This window comes from Nicotiana tomentosiformis, chromosome 5, assembly GCF_000390325.3.
Source record: "Nicotiana tomentosiformis chromosome 5, ASM39032v3, whole genome shotgun sequence".
NCBI lineage: Eukaryota > Viridiplantae > Streptophyta > Magnoliopsida > Solanales > Solanaceae > Nicotiana > Nicotiana tomentosiformis.
Window position 1 is genome coordinate 65,434,578 of NC_090816.1, and position 24,055 is coordinate 65,458,632.

Genomic DNA, 24,055 nt, shown 5'->3' on the forward strand with positions numbered 1-24,055 from the left:
AAGAAACCAAAATCAAGACTCAATGAGACCTGTTGTTGACGAACAAAATGGACTGATGTTCCTGTTGATCGTGCCTTAGCTAGGATGTTTTCAATTAGTTAGTCCAAATTGCCTGGCATTGATGCGATATGCATCGAGGACACATGTTTGTATTTCTGATTCAAGAATATATACAAGAATACTAATCACTGAAGAAAACAAATCATATTTTCTTTGGTTGTTGAGCACTTCATTTGAACCAATAGAATAAGAAAACTTCATTTGTTTGGTAGTGGTACAGTGGCAAAAATCTAGATATTGAAGCAACAGATGTTGTAGGCAAGACTTCAATTTTGAAAGGATTTGAATTACATGATCGAGTGGTTACTGCATCTGTTGAACTAGCTGAAAAATTAGTTATGGTGGAGAAGCACGAACATGAGTTACGAGTGGAAAATCCCAAGTGCAATGAGCAGACTGCTAAGATAGGCACGAACACTTCTCATATTGTAGCTACATGTGATGGTGAGGTCGTTTCTACAATAGTTGGGCAAAATTCTAAGGGCCAGGGCCAGTATAGTAAGGAGGTAAAAACAACTACTATAACAGGTACACCAAATGCAGTTGGTGGTGCTAGGAGAGTGGACTAGCACTATCCGAGGTTCTTATGCACTATGCTTTCCCTTACTAGTAAAGGGGCTGCTAGTAGTAGCTTCGCTTAGGCAAGGTAGTCGCTCCTTTTTTGAGTGCATTTTCACCCTTGTACCACCATGTTATTATACTATGACTAGGGGCCTTTGCTGTCTATAATTAGAGGTGGATGGGATAGTCAGACTAAAGAAAAAACACTATTGGAAATTGTTTAAAGCGTAGCTAGCGAAAGGTGAAAGGAGGTCCCAGAGAAAGAATCTTTATACAAGTTTGCAGCTGAGAGAAATACCACTACACAACTATTGAAAGACATTCTCTTCCATATTAATAATCCAGACAATATTTATATTACACACTTACCATCACAATACACATCCACTGAAGAGAAAAAAGCAATAGCAGGGCACATGAATCCTTATAAATGTTAAGAACTCACGGGAAATTCATGATCCCACCAGCTACCAACAACCTCTTTTATGTTTCCTCTGATACATTTTAGAGTTCCAAACATGCGAGCACTCACTAACTTAACCATTCCTTATAACAACTACATCTAGATAACAAACCAAGTACTGGAAAATGCATGACCTATAGGTGCTACTGTTGAAGCTGGTGCACAAACAGCTTGTTTGGAAGCTGCATGTGATGACCCGATAGGTCATCTTATGTTTTAGAACCTAATTCTACGCTTTGAAACCTTAAATACCTCATTCTAGCCTTCCTCGATTTATGTGCATAGTCCGAATATTTTTTCGGAAAGCTTTTATGTTACAAACTAAGAAAATATGAAATATCTGCCTTAAAATCTATTAGAGTTGACTTTGGTCAACATTTTTAGCAAACAGACCCAGATATATGTTTTGACGGTCCCGGTGGCTCCTTATCGTGATTTGGGACATGGGCGTATGCCCGAAATCGAATTCGGAAGTCCCTAGCTCGAGTTATCGCACTTTATTGAAATTTGAAAATTAAAGGCTTAATGACTTTGAAATGTTTAACCAATATTTGACTTTTTCTATATCGGGTCTGTATTTTGGTTTCGGAACCCGGTATAGGTCCAATACTATATTTATGACTTGTCTGTCAAATTTGGTGAGAAACGGAGTTGGTTTGACATGATTCGCACGCCCAGTTGTTAAATTAGAAGTTCATGAGTTTCCTTGAAAATTTTCTTTGATTTGATGCTAAATTCGTAGTTCTGGGTGTTATTTTGGCGATTTGATCACGCGAGCAAGTTCGTATGATGGTTTTAGACTTATGTACACAATTGGTTTAGAGCCTCGAGGGCTCGGGTGAGTTTCGGATAGGCTACAGTGTGAAATTGGACTTAGAAATATTGCTGGTGTGTTTCAGTTCTGGTGCAGGCCTCTGATCTCGCATTTGCGACCTCTGATGGCTTCGCATTTGCGAGCAACACATCGCATTTGCGAAGAGTAGCTGGAGTACCTCAAGTTCGCATTTGCAAAGTGGGTCGGGGGGGCAAACGATCGCATTTGCGGAAGATCAAAGTTCACATTTGCGAACCATTCATTGCAAATGCGATGAAAGTAGAGATGGGATGAACTTCGCTTTTGCGACTGTTTCTTTGCATTTGCAGGGCTCGCATTTGCAAAACCCAGATCGCAAATGCGACATCTGCAACTGATCAAAATGGGAGTTAGACAGGATTTTTGTTCATTCTTCAAATTTTCAAAAATAAGAAAACCCTAGAGGCGAATTTTAAAAGAGCCCTTCTTCCCCAAATCATTGGTAAATGATTCTAATCCATTTTCTTTCAATCTTTCACTACATTTATTAAGATTTCAACCTAAAATCCAGTGTTTTTTTGGTGGAAATTGGGGGTTTAGGTTGAATTAGGGATTTTTATAAAATGGGGATTTAGACGTCAAATTGAGGTCAGATTCCAAAACAAATTACATAACCGGGCTCGGGGGTGAATAGGTAATCGAGTTTTGGTCCGAATTTCAGGATTGGACCAATCGAGCCCGAGGGTTGACTTTTGTTGACTTTTTCAATAATGACCTAAATTGAATCCTTTGCAATCGTGGGTAGTTCCTAAGGCTTAATTTGAATCGTTTGGTTGGTAATTTTCTAGATTCTATTGGTTTGGAGGCTTGTTTGAGAGGCAAAGCTGTGATTGAGCTTTGAGTGAATTTTTGGAGCTAGGTAAGTGTTGTGGTTAACCTCGACTTGAGGGATTAGGACTTGTTTGTCTATTTGCTACATGTTTAGATGTTGGGTACAACGTATATGTGAGGTGACGAGTAATTATGCATTATTGTCGGGTTAAAGCATGCGGGTGGGGACTTGTTCCTTGTAGTTTATTGCTTACTTTGATCTTGTTATCCATGCTTAGACTAGTTACTTACTAAATTGATCGTTCTTATCGTGTTTACGTGCTTTTGTGATATGTGAGTATTGATTCCAAAGTTGAGATTGGTATTGTGGAACCACTGTTGAAGTAAGGCTTATTCTTGTTGATTCTATCTTCCTCCTATTACTTATTCATTATTCTGTGGTAAGGGAGAGTGTTAATGCACGAAGGTTATGACGTGCCATATTGTGAGTGTTAATGCACGAAGGATGATGTCGTGCCATATTGTGAGTGTTAATGCACGAAGGGTGATGCCTTGCCATATTGTGAGTGTTGATGCACGAAGGGTGATGTCGTACCATGTTATAAGAGTTAATGCATGAAGGGTGATGCCGTGACGTATCTATTGATTTATATTGTGAGGTTGAGAGTGAAAGCAGGAAAGGTGATACCGTGAAAATTTTCTTCATTGTGTTTAGTTGTTTCCACTGGTTAAAAGCATGTTGACTATTCAGGTTATCATTTCCGCTGTGTCTCTTATATCTTGTGCCCCTTTAGAATGTCCCCCTCCCTATAGTCATGTTTAACTGTTATTGTTGTTTTCTTGTACATATATTGTTATCTTCACATGTTTATTATGTGGGTGTCTTATCATAGCCTCGTCACTACTTCATCGAGGTTAGGTTCGACACTTACGAGTACATGGGGACGGTTGTACTCATACTACACTCTGCACTTTTTGTGCAAATTTTGGTACCGGTCCTAGCTAATCGTGAGGCTTAGCAGCTTGGACTTGCTTATTGGAGACTCAAGGTAGATTTGCTAGCATCTGCAGACCTTGGAGTCCCCTTTTATCTCCCCTATTTTACTGTTTCTTTTCATTCAGGACAGTTGTATTTCTTTCAGACTATGTTTGTAGAAAATCTTAGAAGCTCGTGAGTTGTGACTCCAGATCCGAATTGTATCAGATATTATGGGCTTTATATTATTCCACATTTTAGTTTTAGCTTCTATTTAGCTTGATTGATTCTGTTATTGAAATTGACTAAAGTTGGCTTAAAGAATCTTCTAACGTTGGCTTGTCTAGCAAGTGAAATGTTAGGCACCATCACGGTGTCGAAGGTGGGAATTCCGGGTCATGACAAGTTGGTATCAGAGCACTAGGTTGACTAGGTCTTACAAGTCACGGGTAGACTTAGTTCAGTCTAGAGGATCGGTACAGAGACGTCTGTACTTATCTTCTAGAGGCTATGAAGTTTAGGAACAAATTTGAGTTATATTCTACTCTGTCGTGCAATTTTTTTCTCTCATTGCTAATTGAACTCTTCTGCTCTTATTCTCTCGCAGATGGCAAGAACACGTACTGCATCTTTAGCTGAGCAGCAGCCAGAGCCCCCAGTGGCAACTCCTACGAGGGGTAGAGGTCGAGGCCGAGGCTGTTCCAGAGGCCGAGGCAGGGGCAGTGTCACGACCCAAACCGATGGGCCGCGACGGGCACCCGGTACCTTAATCAACCGAGTACTTACGTAACATATCTTTTCGTATCGTACTATCATAGATAAATGAGCCGGAGAGGCTGTCGTGAGATAAGTAGAATAAAACATGAGGAAACACTCAACATTGGATGATCCAACATGTAATACAATCTTATACATATGACATACGGGCCTATAAGACCAAAATGATCACTCATATACTGAACATAGGCCGACAAGGCCATACAATCTTTCACGTACATGACATATGTATACAAGCCTCTAAGAGTAGATAAATACCACAAAGGTCGGGACAGGGCCCCGCCATACTAATCAATACATGACCAAATCATATTGACCAAATAAGCAACTTCGGAGCAATGGAGCGCACCAACACTTTCCGCTGAGCTGATAGCCTACTTGGAGGACTCTTAACCTGTCTATCGGGACCTGCGGGCATGAAACGCAGTGTCCCCAGCCAAAAGGGACGTCATTACAAATAATGTACCGAGTATGTAAGGAATGAAAATTAGTAAATAAAAGACATAGAGAAACATGGAGTAAAAGACTCAACATGTAAGTCTGAATAGCTCTGTGAATCATTTAATATTTATAATGTCATGCATATGAGTATAAATGCCATACCATGCATAGGTATATGCATTCATAACATCATCAAGCCTTTGAGGGCATCCCATCATATCTTCTCGGCCACTATGGGAAAATCATCAACGTATACCAGCTGATCAGGTGGTGGTGCGTATATAACGCCGTAACCTTTTCCCATATCCCATATACATATAATATACGCGTATATAACGCCATCTGGTCATGGGTAAATGTATATGTATAAATTCATAAAATGCATAAGAACTGCGTTAATAAGATTTCTCACAATATCGTAAGATCAATATGCCTTTCGGATAAACTTTATCTACTACATATTTTTTTGAGACCCATGAACAGAAAATATAATAATTATTCACATGGGGAATCAAGAACATAGGAACCCCTAGTACTTCTATGAATAGAGTCATTTATGAAAACTGTGCGTTTGCTCGTTTCATTTGTACCGTATGAATCATGCCAAAAAAAGGGGATAGCCTTAACATACCTGAGTCGATTCTCTTGACAATCCTTCCTATATCCGTCAAACGCGACAAAACATGTAACGGCGGATCGAAGTAGGGAAAAATCCGTATGATATTCTTGAAAAAGATTGTACCGTGCTCTCTTAGAATTATAAATCCCGTTGCTATTACGCAGTATAATTTCGTATGAAACTTTGTTGAAGCAAAATCACGTTGCCATAAGCATTGTAAAGGATTCATATGAAGTCTTGTTTAAGAATCCCACCAGTTACTTAGCAAGCCAATCTATCTCACTTAATATTGTAGGAAAAGCTTTTAAGATTATGGGTTGTGTGCCCCACTTCTTTGTGATTACTAAGCCACAAAACTCTTTAGATGTGCCACCTTGCTTTGTGAATAAGGAGTCATTTAATTGATCATCTTGCTTCCACGTTGGGCACCTTAAGCTTATCCACAATTCTAATTAACTAGCTAATCTCCCACCAAAAATTATTAATTAACCAATTATCCACATAATTAAGAATTATCTCAAATTACTTAAAATACTACTCACTTTTAACACACTTTATATATCATACTATCATGGTCATGTGGTACCTTGTATGACACTAGTCCATAAATATGGGGTATTATAGCTTGGACCGTATTTTATCTCAAAATGTCAAACTTGATGAAACTCATTTTCTTCGATTTGCTTACCCTCTCACCTTCATGAATTTACTTCTCACTTGCTTGAAATAGAATAAAACTTATAACCTCAAAAATAATCTCATTCCCGACCTTATGTTGATTAACTTACGACGAAACTTTAACGTATGAAAATGCGGGATGTAATATCTCATTTCCGAGATTTCATCAATTTACTTATGGCGTACTTTCACGTATGAAAACATGGGGTGTAATAGGCAGAGCTCAGCCCAGAGCTCAAGCAATAACACCAGTAGTGGAGCCTCAGGTAGAGTTTGGCGAGGAGGTTCCAACCCAGACTATTCCTGTCGGACCAGCTCAAGTCCCGGAGGGGTTCATCGCCACCCCAGTGCTTCAGGATGCTTTGGTCCATTTGGTGGGCCTTATGGAGAGTGTGGACCAGGCTGGTACATTTCCCATGGCACCAGCCGTCTCACAGGAGAAGATGGCTCCCCGGTATCAGGCTCCAGTAGCCCCGCTTATTGAAGTAGTTCAGCCGGTTGTTGCGATACATGCCGGTGATGGACCAGCTATGTCTTCTAAGGGCTTATTGAGGTTGGACAAGTTCGCCAATCTCTTTCCAGTTCACTTCAGTGGTGCACCTTCTAAGGACCCACAGGATTATCTTGACCGCTGCTATGAGGTATTGCGAAACATGGGTATAGTTGAGACCAATAGGGTTGATTTTGCTGTATTCTAGATGACAGGATCCGCCAAGAGATGGTGGAGAGATTATATGTTGACCAGACTAGTTGGTTCGCCTGCTCTTACTTGGGACCAATTCTCTTAAATATTTCTTGAGATGTTCCTTCCTGTCACATTGAGAGAGGAGTATGGTCGGTAGTTCGAGCGTCTCCAGTAGGGCAGTATGACTGTTACTCAGTATGAGATCTATTTTGTGGATTTGGCCCGTCATGCTATTCTTCTGCTTCCTATAGAGAGAGAGGGGGTGAGGAGGTTTATTGAGGGACTTGTTTACCCTATCAGGCTTCAGATGGCCAAGGAGACCGGAAGTGATATTTCCTTTCAGGCGGCTGCTAATGTTGCGAGGAGGATCGAGATGGTTCTTGCACAGGATAGAGGGCAGGGGTCTGATAAGAGGCCTCGTCAGTTTGGTGGGTTCAGTGGTGCCTCCTCTGGAGGCAGGGGTAATTTTGGTAGAGGTCATCCTCTTAGGCAGTTTCATTCAGCGCTCCAGGCATCCCACAGTGCTTTAGGTGGACGTGACCCTCATATGCCTTATTCCGACCAGCTAGCCTACAGTGCACCACCAACTCCTATTAGTGCACTTCCGCTCCAGAGTTTTCAGGGTGGTTACTCAGGTCGACAGGGTCAGTTTCAGGGTCAGCAGTCATAGCAGCCGAGGTCCTGTTATACCTGTGGTGATCCGAGGCACATTGCTAGATTTTTCCCTCATGCATCGAGCAGTTCACAACATCAAGGTTCTCATGCCATGGTCTCGGCATCGGGTGCTTCACCACCCGCCCATCCAGCTAGAGGTAGGGGTCAGACAGCTAGAGGTGGAGGTCAGGCCGCTAGAGGTAGAGGCCAGCTAGTTAGGGCCCGTCCTAGAGATGTAGTTCAAAGTGGTGGGGCCCAGCCCCGATGCTATGCTTTTCCAGCCAGGCCCGAGACTGAGTCATCTGACGCTATTATCACAGGTACTATTTCAGTTTGTAGTAGAGATGCTTCAGTCCTATTTGATCCGGGTTCTACTTACTCCTACGTGTCATCCTGTTTTGCTTCATATTTGGTTGTGTCTCGTGATTCTTTGAATGCTCTTGTGTATGTGTCCACACCTGTGGGAGATGCTATTATTGTAAATCGCATTTATCGTTCGTGTGTGGTTACCATTGGGAGTCTTGAGACTAGTGTAGATCTTTTACTTATCGATATGGTTAATTTTGATGTTATCTTGGGTATGGATTGGCTGTCACCTTATCACGCTATATTGGATTGTCATGCCAAGACCGTGACCTTAGCCTTGCTGGGGTTGCCTTGATTAGAGTGGAAAGGGACTCCTGGCCATTCTTCCAGCAGGGTTATTTCTTATATGAAGGCTCGAAGTATGGTCGAAAAAGGGTGTCTAGCTTATTTGGCTTATGTCCGCAATTCTAGTGTAAAGGTTCCTTCCATGGATTCAGTACCAGTTGTTCGTGAGTTTCTAGAGGTGCTTCCTACAGACCTGCTAGGGATACCACCCGATAAGGACATTGATTTCTATATTGATTTGGCTCCGGGCACTCAGCCCATCTCTATTCCGCCATACCGTATGGCCCCGCCAGAGTTGAAAGAATTGAAGGAGCAGTTGAAGGATTTGCTTAATAAGGGCTTCATTAGACCTATTATCTCGCTCTAGGGTGCGCATGTGTTGTTCGTGAAGAAGAAGGATGGATCGATGAGGATGTGCATAAATTATCGGCAGTTGAACAAAGTCACTATCAAGAACAAGTATCCATTGTCGAGGATTGATGACTTATTTGATCAGTTTCAGTGCCAAGGTGTTTTCGAAGATTGATTTGAGGTCGGGCTACCATCAGTTGATGATTAGGGCATCCGATGTCCCTAAGACAGCTTTTCGGACTCGGTACGGGCATTATGAGTTTCTAGTGATGTCTTTTGGGTTGACAAATTCCCCAACAACATTTATGGATATGATGAACCGAGTGTTCAAGCCTTATTTGGACTCTTTTGTGATTGTGTTTATTGATGATATCTTGATCTACTCCCGCAGTCGAGAGGAGCACGATCAGCATCTTTGGATTGTACTTCAAACTCTGAGAGACAGGCAGTTATATGCTAAGTTTTCAAAGTGCGAGTTTTGGTTGGATTCAGTCGCTTTCTTAGGTCACGTTGTATCAGCAGAGGGCATTCAAGTAGACCATAAGAAGATTGAGGCAGGTCAGAACTGGCATAGACCCACTTCAGCCACGTAGATCCGGAGTTTCTTGGGTTTGGCAATTTATTACTGTCGGTTTGTGGAGGGGTTCTCATCTATGGCAGCCCCATTGACCAGGTTGACCCATAAGGGTTCCCCGTTCAGATGGTCAGACGAGTGTGAGGCGAGCTTTCAGAAGCTCAAGACTGCTTTGACTACAGCGTCAGTGTTGGTGTTGCCCACGGGTTCAGCATCTTATACGGTATATTATGATGCATCCCGTGTTGGGCTCGATGCAGTATTGATGCAGGATGACAGGGTGATTGCATATACGTAGCGGCAGTTGAAGTTTCATGAGAAGAATTACCCTGTCCATGACTTAGAGTTGGCAGCCATTGTTCATGCGCTGAAGATTTGGAGGCACTATTTTTACGACGTGTTGTGTGAGGTTTTCACGGATCATCATAGCCTACAGTATTTGTTCAAGCAAAAGGATCTCAATTTGAGATAGAGGAGGTGGTTGGAGCTATTGAAAAACTATGATATCACCATCTTGTATTATCCCGGGAAGGCCAATGTGGTGGCCGACGCTTTGAGTAGAAAGGCAACGAGTATGGGTAGCCTTGCGTACATTCCAGTCGGTGAGAGACCACTTGCAGCGGATGTTCAGGCTTTGGCCAACCAGTTTGTGAGATTGGATATTTTGGAGCCTAGTCGTGTCCTAGCTTGTACAGTCGCTCGGTCTTCCTTGTTTGAGCGCATCAGGGAGCGGTAGTATGACGACCCTCATTTGCTTGTCCTTAGAGACACAGTGCGGCACGGTGGTGCTAAGCAGGTTACTGTTGGAGATGATGGAGTTTTAAGGATGCAAGGTCGTGTTTGTGTGCTTAATGTGGATGGACTTCATGAGTTAATTCTTGAGGAGGCCTACAGTTCTCGATATTCTATTCATCCGGGCGCCGCTAAGATGTATCAGGACTTGCAGTAGCATTATTGGTGGAGGAGAATGAAGAATGATATAGTTACATATGTAGCTCGGTGTCTAAATTGTCAGCAGGTAAAGTGTGAGCATCAGAGACCTGGTGGTTTGCTTCAGAAGTTAGATATTCCTGAGTGGAAGTGGGAGCGTATCACTATGGATTTTGTTGTTGGACTCCCACGGACTCAGAGGAAGTTCGATGTAGTTTGGTTCATTGTGGATAGGCTGACCAAGTCAGCGCACTTCATTCCCGTGGCGGTTACTTATTCTTCAGAGCGGTTGGTAGAGATTTACCTCTGCGAGATCGTCCGTCTTTACGGTGTGCCTGTGTCTATCATTTCTAATCGAGGTACGCAGTTTACCTCACACTTTTGGAGGTTAGTACAACGTGAGTTGGGCACGCAGGTGGAGCTGAGAATAACATTTCATCCTCAGATGGACGGACAGTCCGAGCGCACTATTCAGATCTTAGAGGATATGCTCCGTGCTTGTGTTATAGATTTTGGAGGTTCTTGGGATCAGTTCTTGCCGCTCGCGGAGTTTTCCTACAACAACAGCTACCAGTCGAGCATTCAGATGGCTTCCTATGAGGCATTATATGGTAGGCGGTGCCGATCGCCAGTTGGATGGTTCGAGCCGGGGGAGGCTCGGTTATTGGGTACAAATTTGGTACAGGATGCCTTGGATAAGGTCAAGATTATTCAGGATCGACTTTGCACGGCTCAGTCCAGGAAGAAGAGTTATGCCAACCGTAGAGTTCGTGATATTGCATTCATGGTCGGAGAGAGAGTGTTGCTTCGGGTATCACCCATGAAGGGTATGATGAGGTTTGAAAAGAAGGGCAAGTTGAGCCCTAGGTATATCGAGCCTTTTGAGATTCTTGAGAGAGTGGGAGAGGAGGCTTACAGGCTTGCGTTGCCACCGATTTTAATATATGTCCATGCTCCGAAAATATCACGGCGATCCGTCCCATGTGTTGGATTTCAGCTCTGTCCAGTTGGACAAGGATTTGACTTAGGAGGAGGAGCCGGTGGCTATTCTAGCCCGGCAGGTTCATCAGTTGAAGTCGAAGAGTTATCCTTCAGTCCGAGTGTAGTAGAGAGGTCAGCCCATCGAGGCAGCTACTTGGGAGTCCGAGTCGGATATGCAGAGTAGATATCCCTACCTTTTCACCGGCCCAGGTACTTTTTTATGTCCGTTCGAGGACGAACAGTTGTTTTAAAGGTGGAGAATGTGATGACCCGATAGGTCATCTTATGTTTTAGAACCTAATTCTGCACTTTGAAGCCTTAAATACCTCATTCTAGTCTTCCTCGATTTGCATGCGCAGTCCAGATGTTTTTCCGAAAAACTTTTATGTTAAAAACTGAGAAAATATGAAATTTTTGCCTTAAAATCCATTTTAGTTAACTTCGGTCAACGTTTTGAGCAAATGGACTCAGATTCATATTTTGACTGTCCCGGTGGGTCCGTATCATGATTTGGGACTTGGGCGTATGTCTGGAATCGAATTCGGAAGTCCCTAGCTCGCGTTATCGCACTTTGTTGAAATTTGAAAGCTAAAGGCTTAATGACTTTGAAATGTTTGACGAATGTTTGACTTTTTGGATATCGAGTCCGTATTTTGGTTCCAAAACCCGGTATAGGTCCAATACTATATTTATGACTTGTCTGTCAAATTTGGTGATAAACGGAGTTGGTTTGACGTGATTCGGACGTCCAGTTGTGAAATTAGAAGTTCATGAGTTTTCTTGAAAATTTCCTTTGATTTGATGCTAAATTCGTTTGTTTTGGGTGTTATTTTGGCGATTTGATCACGCGAGAAAGTTTGTATGATGGTTTTAGACTTGTGTGCACAATTGGTTTAGAGCCTCGAGGGCTTGGGTGAGTTTCGGATAGGCTACAGAGTGAAATTAGACTTAGAAATATTGCTTGTGTGTTTTAGTTCTGGTGCAGGCCTCTAATCTCGCATTTGTGAGGCCAGGCTTCGCATTTGCGACATCTGATGGGTTCGCATTTGCGAGCAACTCATCGCATTTGCGAAGAGTAACTGGAGCACCTCAAGTTTGCATTTGCGAACAAAGCTTCGCATTTGCGAAGTGGGTCAGGGGGTACAGGATTGCAATTGCGATCAAACGGTTGCATTTGCGGAAGATCAGAGTTCGCATTTGCGAACCATTCATCGCAAATGCGATGAAAGCAGAGATTGGATGGACTTCGCTTTTGCGACTGTTTCTTCGCATTTGTGGGGCTCGCATTTGCGAACCCCAGGTCGCAAATGCGACATCTGCAACTAATCAAAATGGGAGTTAGACGGGATTTTACTTCATTCTTCAAATTTTTAAAACAAGAAAACCCTAGAGGCGATTTTTCAAAGGAATCTTCTTCCCAAAATCATTGGTAAGTTATGCTAATCCATTTTCTTTCAATCTTTCACTACATTCCCTAAGATTTCAACCTAAAATCTAGTGTTTTTATGGTGGAAATTGGGGGTTTGGATAGAATTAGGGAGTTTTATAAAATGGGGATTTAGACCTCAAATTGAGGTCGGATCAAAACAAATTACATAACCGGGCTCGGGGGTGAATGGGTAATCGGGTTTTGGTCCGAATTTTGGGATTGGACCAAGCGGGCCCGGGGGTTGACTTTTATTGACTTTTTTAATAATGACCTAAATTGAATCCTTTGCAATCGTGGGTAGTTCTTAAGGCTTAATTTGAATCGTTTGGTTGGTAATTTGCTAGATTCTATTGGTTCGGAGGCTTGTTTGAGAGGTAAAGTTGTGATTGAATTTTGAGTGGACTTTTGAAGCGAGGTAAGTGTCGTGGTTAACCTCGACTTGCGGGATTAGGACTTGTTTATCTATTTGCTATATGTTTAGATGTTGGGTATAACGTATATGTGAGGTGACGAGTACTTATGTGTTGTTGTCGGGTTAAAGTATGCGGGTGGGCACTTGTTCCTTGAAGTTTATTGCTTACTTTGATCTTGTTATCCATGCTTAGACTAGTTACTTACTAAATTGATCGTTCTTATCATGTTTACGGGATTTTGTGATAATTGAGTATTGATTCCAAAGTTGGGATTGGTATTGTGGAACCATTGTTGAGGTAAGGCTTGTTCTTGTTGATTCTATCCCCTTGTTATTACTTGTTCATTGTTATGTGGTAAATGAAAGTGTTAATGTACGAAGGGTGATGCCGTGCCATATTATGAGTGTTAATGCATGAAGGGTGATGTCGTGCCATATTGTGAGTGTTAATGCACGAAGGGTGATGTCGTGCCATATTGTGAGTGTTAATGCACGAAGGGTGATACCGTGTCATGTTATGAGAGTTAATGCACGAAGGGTGATGTCGTGCCGTATCTATTGATTTATATTGTGAGGTTGAGTGAAAGCACGAAAGGTGATGCCGTGCAAATTTTCTTCATTGTGTTTAGTTGTTTTCATTGGTTAAAAGCATGTTGACTGTTCTGGTTATTATTTCCGTTGTATCTCTTATATCTTGTGCCCCTTTAGCATGTCCCCCTCCCTATAATACACGTTTAACTGTTATTGTTATTTTCTTGTACATATATTGTTATTTGCATAGGTTTATTATGTGGGTGTCTTGTCATAGCCTCGTCACTACTTCGTCGAGGTTAGGCTCGACACTTATGAGTACATGGGGTCGGTTGTACTCATACTACACTCTACACTTCTTATGCAGATTTTAGTACCGGTCCTAGCTGATCGTGAGGTTTAGCAGCTTGGACTTGCTTATTGGAGACTCAAGGTAGATCTGCTGGCATCCGCAGACCTTGGAGTCCCCCTTTGTCTCCCCTATTTTACTATTTTTTTTTATTCAGGACAGTTGTATTTCTTTCAGACTCTGTTTGTAAAAAATCTTAGAAGCTCGTGAGTTGTGACTCCGGATTCGAATTGTATAAGATGGGCTTTATGTTATTCCGCATTTCAATTTTAGCTTCTATTTAGCTTGATTGATTCTGTTATGAAACTGACTAAAGTTGGCTTAAAGAATTCTCTAACATTGACTTGCCTAGCAATTGAAATGTTAGGCGCCATCACGGTCCCGAAGGTGAAAATTTCGGGTCGTGACACTGCATCTGTTAATGTTGAGGACCAGGACCACGTTTCAAATTCATCTAATGGTGAGGGATTACATAGAAGTGCAGCTGGGGTGGATTGGACACTGGTGGTAAGGTCACCTACCAGGCAGAATACAACTCCAAACCCAAGGAACAACAGCAGAAATCTGCAACCTATAGCAAATGGTTTGTCACTAGTAATAAGTAGAACAACCTCCCACAAATTTCCATACTCTGCAACCTATAGCAAATATGTTTACATGCGTGCAGGTGCATGGTTAGGCAGTTTTAGAAGACTACATTTGTTTGGTAGTGGTACAGTGGCAAAATCCAGATATTAAAGCAACAGATGTTGTAGGCAAGACTTCGATTTTGAAAGGATCAGTACTACATGATAGACCTGTTACTGCATCTGTTGAACCAGCTGAAAAATTAGTTATGGTGGAGAAGCACGAACAGGAGTTACAAGTGGAAAATCCCAAGTGCAATGAGCAGACTGCTAAGCTAGGCACGAATACTTCTCATATTGTAGCTACATGTGATGGTGAGATGAATTTAGGTGAGGTTATTGCTACAACAGCTGGGCAAAATTCTAAGGATCAGGGCCAGTATACTAAGAAGGTAAAAACAACTACTGTAATAGGTACACCAAATGCAGCTGCTACTGTTGAAGCTGGTGCACAAACAACTTGTTTGGAAGCTGCATCTGTTAATGTTGAGGACCAGGACCACGTTTCAAATTCATCTAATGGTGGGGACTACATAGAAGTGCAGCTGGGGTGGATTGGACACTGGTGGTAAGGTCACCTACCAGACAGAATACAACTCCAAACCTGAGGAAACAACAGCAGAAACTCCTAGGCAGGCTGTAATAATAATGTTCAACACATGCTAGTGTGTCTTGTACTTTTAAAAATTATCATAACCTTTGTGACATCAACAACAGTGAGAAAAGAAAATATATAAAAGCAAGAAGCGTCCAAGGTAAGTCCAAATACAACAAAAAGCTAATAAAAATCGAAGGAGGAAAACTCAAACAGTAGCGACGAAGGACAAAGATGAGTAGTACCATGTGAAGGTTGAGCATTTTCAGCAACACTCTGTATTCTTGATGTTTGTGGTACTCGTTCATGTCTATTATTGGCGTCGGGGATCTAATAAATATTAACATGTTAGATAACAATACTTTTATATGATTAGAAGTTCATTAAAAATATCTAAAGTTTATGTAATGGAGTTACCTGTTCACCTAAGGTGCCATTGCTACTTTGAGGCATAGATGCATTAGGAGCATAATTGCGCATTAATTGTCTCATTTGGAGTAATTCTTATTGCATGTCCTCCTAATTTTGTTTCATCATATTCATTTCTTCATTTTGTTTCTCCTTTAACTCGATTATCTGTTGTTCTAACCTTTGTATAACCTCATTAGAAGAATCATCTGCAACAATATTTTTTAAGGAAGACCTACTACCCCATAGAACAAAGGAAGTTGGACTAAGTCCTAAACCACGAACATACACACTTTTTTTATTTTCCAACACCTGGAGAATACACATCGCCTTCCCAAGCAACACTATGAGGAGGTTGCTCAGTAGATCTCTCACTATTGCTCATCCTTTCATTTATCATTTTCTGGCCATATAATACACAATAAATCCATTTTGGAATTCATGAATAGTAAAAAATGCAAATTGTTTGAAGGAGTCATCAAACCAAAAAAATAAAGGAAAGAATAAATTTTACGATTGTCTTGGCAACATCATCATCCAGTGGCCTACCATCATTATGTTTTTTATGAGTTAATATGAAAATTTCTGCTCGTGTAGGCTCTATCCCGTTTACAGCCTAATACAATAAAAATGATATCATATATGCATGATAAAAAAAGTTTAAAATATTATAGTTTATAATTTTCACTGGTTTACCTGCTCATTTATCAAGGTGGCAATACTTTTGGATCCTCCTGTGTGAGGCCTCGTTTGTTTGGCCCTATTATTTCTATTTGCTTGGGTACATCTCTGTCAGTGAAACATTAAAACAATATCTTATAATTTATAAATATAAATTGAGCATAACAACACTCAAAACGCTATGAAAATGAGCTAGGAGAATTTTGAAGGTTGATACCTTAGCTTTATCAGAAAGCCAATAAGAGACAAGACCACTCCATTGATCCCTCGGTATGCGACTTGGTCTATTTTTTAGCAAAGCATCTTTAGTCTTATATTTTCGCACATATTCACCTTTTAATTCGCACTTGTAATCTTTCCATTTCTTTCCTAGTGTCTTTAAGATCCACGCTTCTCCACATTTTGGGATAGAGAACTTCTTCTAAAATAAAAGCCAATATTTAGAAGATAATATCGTGTATAAATGAAAGAGCATGTTCACAAAATAATAATAATAATAATAATAATAATAATAATAATAATAATAATAATAATAATAATAATAATAATAATAATAATAATAATAATAATAATAATAATAATAATAATAATAACAACAACAACAACAACAACTACTCTATACCCTCACAAAATCCACCAATTTTTTCTTTTCCTCGTTGTCAAAATTTCTCCAATCATCTACATGTAGAGGTGTTAGTTCTGGAGTTCTGGCAATAATTCCTAGAAAGCTAGGAAGCTTTCGACCCTCTTTCCCAATAGCTTGGTTACGATTATTAAACGACACGTCAATTGTCTTCCCCGGCGGAAGTTTCAAAATATCATTCAGTAAAGTAGGCCTACGAACCTTTTTTGCTTCTGAATTACCTATAATGAAAAAGATCTGAATCATCTGATGACATCAAGAATCCTAACTCCAGATACTTTAATATTACGCTACTGAAAGAGACTAGCAAAGAAGGAATATTACTATAAATGTCACAACAATGTCAATGAATTACAACAAAGTGCTCATATTGGAACTAAAGTTAAGGCCGTAGGAAATCAAGAATCATCACATGAAAGGAAGCAAGCAACTGATCCTAATGACAAAGTTTTGTTAGTTTCACAATGTGTAACACAACCAAAAGATGCAGACACAATGAACTTTATGTAGATTCTCCCCTTACTGTGCGACAAAAGTACAAATAAACAACAAAAGAGTGTCCTAATAAGTTGAAAGAAGTTATCTTCAAGGTTTCTATAAGTACAAAAGCCAAGAGAAGCATATGTAACCCAAAAACTAGAACTGTTGTAGCACAACTGCATAGTTGTCTTTCTGCAGTTGTTGTACAACTGTGTAGTCGTCCCTCTACCGTTGTTGCACAACTGTGCAGTTGTCCTTCTACAGTTGATCATTAGTTTTAAGTATAAACTCACACTACTTGAAAATTCACCTATGGCTACGCATGAAAAACCGTTGCAACAGATAGATAAACCGTTGCCATAGCGGTATTGCAACGGTTCAACGCCCGTTCCACAAGCTCGCGTGCCTATAGAGCTTAAGGAACGGTTCAGATAACCGTTGCTATAGTGTAGTCTATCGCAACGGTTTTCCCTCTTCCTGTTGGAACGGTTATTCTTATCAACTACAACGGTTGAATTCCGTTATCATAACATTTAATGCAACGGTAAATAACCGTTACTATATCTATTAATCCTTTATGGCTATTATAGAAATGGCAATGACTTCTTTAAGATATTGCAACAGTTGAACTACCTATTGCAACGGTTTTTAGATTATTTTAGAACGATTTGCAGGTCCTATGGCAATGGTTCTGTTAGCTATTGTAACAGTTTAATTGAATTGAAAATATTGCCTTTGTTGTAAATAAAGATTTACATATATATACAATAAACTATAAAACACTAAAAATTATATAAATAACAAAATAAAACTATTCATAATCTAAATTGTCCAACAAGCTAATAAATCCATAGAAGTGATGAAATGTTACTAAGTACATACATTTGATATTTCAAGAGTTAAAAGTTTTAAAATGTTGATAACAAACATTCCTAGAAACCGCCACATGCATCTACAACAATTCAAAATTCTCTTAAGTAAGATCTAGATCTTCATCACTGCCTCCGTCTTCCATTTCTTCATCTACTCCACCTACAAAAGAGTATAAATAAAGTCATTATTCCTTCAAGAGAATCCGATCTAAAAATTCTGTTGGTCCAAAAAACCAAGGGTAAAAAGGAAGTATAAAATTCAGCATTAAACCCCAAAATTGGATGGCAAAAGTTTATCCCATAATATACGGACAAAGATATTCAGGAGATAAGGCATCAACAACACATAAAAAGATACTCCCAAGAATGCAAAATTTCAAAAAACAGTTCACAAGAAGTACAAAAAGATACATGTCTGCCACACGCCAATTAATAAGGCAAATAACTAAATCAACTTAACAAGTAATTTAGAACTCAACTTAACAGATTAGTGAAGAGGAAAGATAGTAAAGATTACATGTTTCATTAGGAAAGAACCAAGAATATCCTAGAGACATATTCAGAACCCATCTCAGACGATAATGGAAACCACCATTAGAGAGAAGAAACCAAGAAGTCAGGAACTGCAAATTGAAACAATGAGAGGAAAAATGATGCAGCAAAAGAAGAATGTCGGGGAGACTCGAAAGAGACGCCTCTCCACAATCTAAAACACTAGATGTAAAGAAAAGACGATGGGTGAGTAAGCTACACTATGCCTCGGTAATTGCCCATATAAAAGGCAACACAACCCAAATAATGCATGATACATGAGTGGAATCAAATAGCTTAATAGATAGGTTGCGAAGGCATGTGCCAAGTGCTGTAGAAAGGACCAACAAGAATAGGAGAGAGGAAAACTCTTGGGAGCAATAAATAAGCAACTAAGCCCAAAGTTCACAAGTGATAATTAACGGTAGAACACCACATAACAAAGACAATAAATCAGCAACTACGCTACCAAGTTCAAAATGTGGTTCATCAAGGCAGAACACCACACAATAATGCCACTGAAATTTTTTAAATGAATTCATGAACTCTCAAATGAATGACACACACACAACTCAATCCCAAACTTCCCAACTAGTACACTACATAACTAAGAAATGCAGTTGTCAAAAAGTTCAAAGGACAACCCAACGGAATATCGCAGATCAGTTAATCTTTTTTCCCTAATGGAAAAAGATACTGACTGCAGATGGCAGCTACAAGAGAAGATGTACCAAAGATTACTCTCATTCGTGGAGGTTTAGTACTCTTGTACTTGACTAATTAGCTGGGAAGTCACCTTTAGATCTATCTAGCAGCTACGTCATTCCTACAGGCAATGTATCAACTCCAGAGGATGGCAAGATTGGTAACTGAGCAGCCCTGTACCGGATGCTGCAGCTACGTAATTCCTACAGGCAATGTACCATCTCCAGATCTGATTCAAGCAGCTCTTTAAAGAGCCAATGGACAATTTTCTGAGGCAGAAATGGAAATATACATATAGCGTCGGCTCATACACAACGGTCATTTTAAAATAGACATCACTGGTAATCAGTAAATCGACGCATTTTCACAAACACATAATATGCACATAAACAGAAATCATTAAATCAAATTGATAATTGAGATTGCGGCGACTGCTGTTGAAGAGATGCGGTAGAAGAGGGGACAATGACGAAACAATTTTCAAGAATGGGGGACTTTAGAGTGTCCCAGTAGAGTATTGCCAAGGAATATAACTCGATTTTCCATGGAAGTTCTGCTTAGATAACTAATTATGTTTGATATTTGAACCTAAATCATGGCATAGACTTTAGAGTGTACCAATCTCAAACGCCATTAAAAGGTACTTCAGAGGACAAGAAGTACGCAAAGCAGAAACAGTTAAATCACCCAAGAAGTATGCAAAGCAGAAACAGTTAGAATATCCGAAGTATCAGTCATTTCCTTCTTTTTTCCCTAGTCACATGAAAACTGGTATAAGAATCTTTTCATACAAAGTTAGAAAGTTCATACTTTAAGAAAAATAAAAGAAAACATCAAACCTCGATGATTAGAGCAAAACTTATTTTGCCAGCAGTGTGTGGATGCTTCAACTTTTTTCGCTTCTCGATATTGGTCTCAGACGTTTTCTGCAAATAAACAAGCAATTGGTGTCAGCTATTGTTTCTGGAAAGCGCTAAAAAGCACATTTTTTTAATAGATTTTAATATCTCTGAAATATTGATTCATGGTTTATATTGGACAACTAATCATCCAATTGTTCAAGAAGTTTGTGGTGTTTCCATTCTCTTTAGGGTATAATCCGAGGTCCACATACGTATAATCCAAATGAATTTAAGCTTTATCACTGTAATTAACACATTCTTATGTAACTTTACCAATCACAATATAAATATTTTAATAAAATCTAAGCAAAAACTTTCAGTAGACATTCATAGTGAATAAAATCAATGCAGAAACTTTCAGTAGCGCAAAATCATACGAAATCCAAATCAGTAGTTCTATATGCTATCACTTTTTATAAAAGAAGCGTCTTTCTGGTTCAACCTCCATCAAACAGATGCTATAGTTGCACAGAATAAATTATCATGCTTAATTAGCAATAGTGAACATGGGCCTTAATTCACTTTTTATAAAAGAAGCATATTTATTAATCTATAGTCTAAAGATTATAGCCGACTGCCAGCGATATTTGAGTGTCAGCTTGAATTTTTCCTTCTAATTCTTTAAAGTGAGATTCCGGAACAAAGTTGGCAAAAGTTGGATGCAATTACCTTGGCGGGATCGGACTTTCAATATTCAAGAAGATCTTTAAAGTGAGACACCTGAACATCTATAGGCCTATTCTCCATTCGAAGGTCGTCATTCTCATATGCTTCAAAGTGCTTTTTCTTCAACTGACTTTTATACTTTCTCCAAGCAGTACAAATTGAATAAAAAATCCATTGCTTCGCCTCTTCAGGAATGTCATATTTTTCCTACAAATTTAGTGGAATTAGGTTAGTATAAGAAAATGTGAAATATCATCCACACTTATTGAACATTAGGAACTTCAAACCTTGACATATTTCCAAATATCATTTTTTGTATCTAGTTTCCTCCAATCAAATACATTAAGAGGACAAAAGGTCTCACTCCTTCCCAATGTGCCGAGGAAGCTACCCAACTCTTTTACAACTTCATCAGTAGGATCAATGGGTTGATCCTCTAACACATATTTAGGGGATAGTAATCATTCGTCTAAAACCCACTTTAAGTATAAGACCAGACCACAAGTTTATACTCCAAATTCTTCTAAAACTAGAGACTGTAAACCCTAAAGGTCCTCAATTGTAATATGTTTCTTAAGGTAGGAAGGAAGAGCAAGTTGCTTTGTGTAGAATTCAGCAGTATTAGTAAGAAATGTCATAACTTTAACTTGATAAACCAAAATTGACACAGACAAACACCATCAAATTATGGTAATAGGTAATGGGGTGTTTCCCCAATAAGCTTCAGACCATCAATATAAATACACATTAGATTCATAAAAAAGATGGGGGAAGAACAATTGAAACAAAAATACTGCAGCAAAACAAACACAAAATAACAAGAGTTACCAGTTGAAATCTCAAAAAAGTGAAAATGGAGAAAACCCAGAAGACTGAAGAGAGCTTAGGGACAGTTGATGTGGAAAACTTTCTTTTTTCTTTCTCCTGTAATAATAAATAAATTAATTAGCGGGATTTTTTGCTTCTTTTTTCTTTCTCCTGTAATAATAAATAAATTAATTAGCGGGATTTTCCGCTTCTTCTTTTTTTTTTTTTTTCTCTTTAACAAGTCAAATTTGTTTGGGGAGACAACAATAGTTTCAGCAGATGCAGGGCTGAACAGATACATTTTGCAAAATGAAGGCAGATTGTTTGAGTGTAGTTACCCGAGAAGCATAGGTGGAAGCTTACAGAACCATCAAACAAATACAAAACCAAAATCCCACGTGAAGGAAGCTTACAGAAACACAGAAATTTAAACAAAAACACAAGAAACCAACCCACGAGCAACCAATCCAGAAATTTAAACAAAAACACAAAAAACCAACCCAGAAATTTAAACAAAAACAAATTAAAAAAGCTGCTAAAAATTAAGCCTTCAACCATGAGCAAATACTCAAGTTGAGACCCACTTTCAAGATTGATATACTCAATTGATTAATTCATGAATAAGGCCCAAAATCAATACCCACACGAGTTAAGAAACTTTTGCAATAAGAGTATTGTGTACGGTCAAAACCGATTTGAGTCAGTCGTACGGACTGGTCAAGACGATAATATTTCGATCAAAGAATATCTGCATGACAAGCTCGGTCAAGGTCTGAAGTAAGGGCGGCGAGCTTCGAGCTCTAAGACCGATCAATGATAAGCCCGATATCATTATCGAGCTCATATCCAAATCGAACTACGAGGCAAAGCGGGGATTATCGAAGATGCATGGACCGACCAACACTCACCCCGAATACAGAGACCCCAAGCCAGAATCGAGCTCGGACCAAGGCTGAGGGCTCGATCCAGCACCGAGCTCGAGTCAGTATCGAGCTCGCGGACTAGGGCCGTTGTAACTGCACTATGGGAGAGAATCTTGGCGGAAATCGAGGAAGAGACAATACATCATGGGCTCTCCACTACGTATTTTTCTATTGTATATAAAGAAGGATCCCTCTACTATAAGAGGGATATGGATTGTAAGCAAACGGCGGAATAAAAAAAAATCGCTTCTCACATTGAAAGATATCTCCTTGTGCTTGTTTTATTTTAACTTATTCATTCTTTTTGCTCACTTTTCTCATTCTCATAGTCAAGAATATACATATTTCTATTTCTCTACATAATTTATATTAAATTGTATCGCATATCCTTAGAACCATACACAAATCTAACGTTATCCAATTTTTCGGGTAAACAGTTTGGCGCCCACCGTGGAGCTAAGGGTAACAGTGGTTGTTTGATACAAATCTGCAATACACACCAGTTTACAACTTCAAATCAACAATGGCAAACCCTCGATTGATGGCTTTACCTATCGACCACGAAGCCGGCCTTCAAGATGAAACCAACAACTTGACACCCAGGGCCGGAAGGCGAATTAACGAAGTCACCGAAGCTCCAGTCGAAGTACCGCTAGATGTCAATTCACAAGTGGCTCTTGAGGCGAACCAACGTTCCGAACGGGAAAAAAGCATTCAGGGCGGTACTCGATCCGTAGCTCGAGACACCCATAATGTGGAGGAGATCAGAGTCAGTTTACGGATGATCTTCGAGATGTTAGAAGCCCAGCAAATAGCGATAGCTTAGTTGCAGATCCAAACTCAGGTACAAAGCAGGTCGGAGCCCAATCCACTTCGAGAAATCACCCACAGAACAGAACTAGCCGTAGTAAAATCAAATTAGCAAGAATCGGGGACTACTCCCGAAATTACTAAATTGCTCGAGGAACTCACAAAACGAGTCGAAGCCAACAATAAAAAAGTAGAAACATATAATTCTAGGGTCGACCAGATCCCGGAAGCTCCACCAATGATAAAAGGGCTAGATTGGAAAAAATTCATTCAAAAGCCTTTTCCCTCGAGTGCAGCCCCAATAACAATCCCCAAAAAATTTCGTATGCCCGAAATACCCAAATATAACGGAACGACCGACCCCAACGAGCACATCACTTCTTACACGTGTGCCATCAAGGGCAATGATTTTGAAGATGATGAGATCGAATCTGTATTATTAAAAATATTCGGTGAAACCCTATCAAAAGGGGCAATGATATGGTATCATAATTTACCATCTAACTCCATTGATTCATTTGCTATGCTTTCAAATTGCTTCGTAAAAGCAGATGCCGAAGCCATAAAAGTCGAAACCAGAAAATCAGACCTGTTCAAGGTAATACAAAAGGATAACGAGATGCTAAGGGAGTTCGTAGCTCATTTTCAAATGGAACGAAT

The 24,055-nt window shown here is 39.8% G+C and overlaps 2 protein-coding genes across 15 annotated transcripts in view; both read right to left on the reverse strand.

Moving 5' to 3' along the window:
* Positions 1–17,451, reverse strand: part of LOC108947784 (uncharacterized) — a 28,136-nt gene extending 10,685 nt beyond the window's left edge. Inside the window, exons 1-8 of the mRNA XM_070176214.1 lie at positions 17,304–17,451; positions 16,679–16,920; positions 16,274–16,477; positions 16,072–16,164; positions 15,890–15,991; positions 15,667–15,778; positions 15,393–15,584; positions 15,213–15,297 (exon numbers count right to left, since the gene is read on the reverse strand). Coding sequence (XP_070032315.1) covers positions 15,674–15,778; positions 15,890–15,991; positions 16,072–16,164; positions 16,274–16,477; positions 16,679–16,920; positions 17,304–17,451 — 894 coding nt within the window. The 3' untranslated portion in view covers positions 15,213–15,297; positions 15,393–15,584; positions 15,667–15,673. The remainder of the gene's footprint in view (positions 1–15,212; positions 15,298–15,392; positions 15,585–15,666; positions 15,779–15,889; positions 15,992–16,071; positions 16,165–16,273; positions 16,478–16,678; positions 16,921–17,303) is intronic.
* Positions 17,452–17,889: 438 nt separating this feature from the next.
* The window catches only part of LOC104111625 (uncharacterized), a 29,431-nt gene continuing 23,265 nt past the window's right edge, over positions 17,890–24,055 (reverse strand). For 8 of the 14 annotated variants that reach the window (XR_011407839.1, XR_001972339.3, XR_689752.4 and 5 more), the window contains 3 exons: positions 20,859–21,062; positions 20,127–20,213; positions 17,950–18,211 (listed from right to left, as the gene is read on the reverse strand). Coding sequence is in view for 2 of the 14 variants with exons in the window: in XM_070174974.1 (XP_070031075.1) it covers positions 20,877–21,062; positions 21,684–21,779 (282 nt within the window). In the remaining 12 variants the exon portion in view is untranslated. Of the gene's footprint in view, positions 18,212–20,126; positions 20,214–20,858; positions 21,063–21,683; positions 21,780–24,055 lie in introns of all 14 variants that reach the window. The other 6 variants (XM_070174975.1, XM_070174976.1, XM_070174978.1 and 3 more) reach the window with 2 other exon arrangements.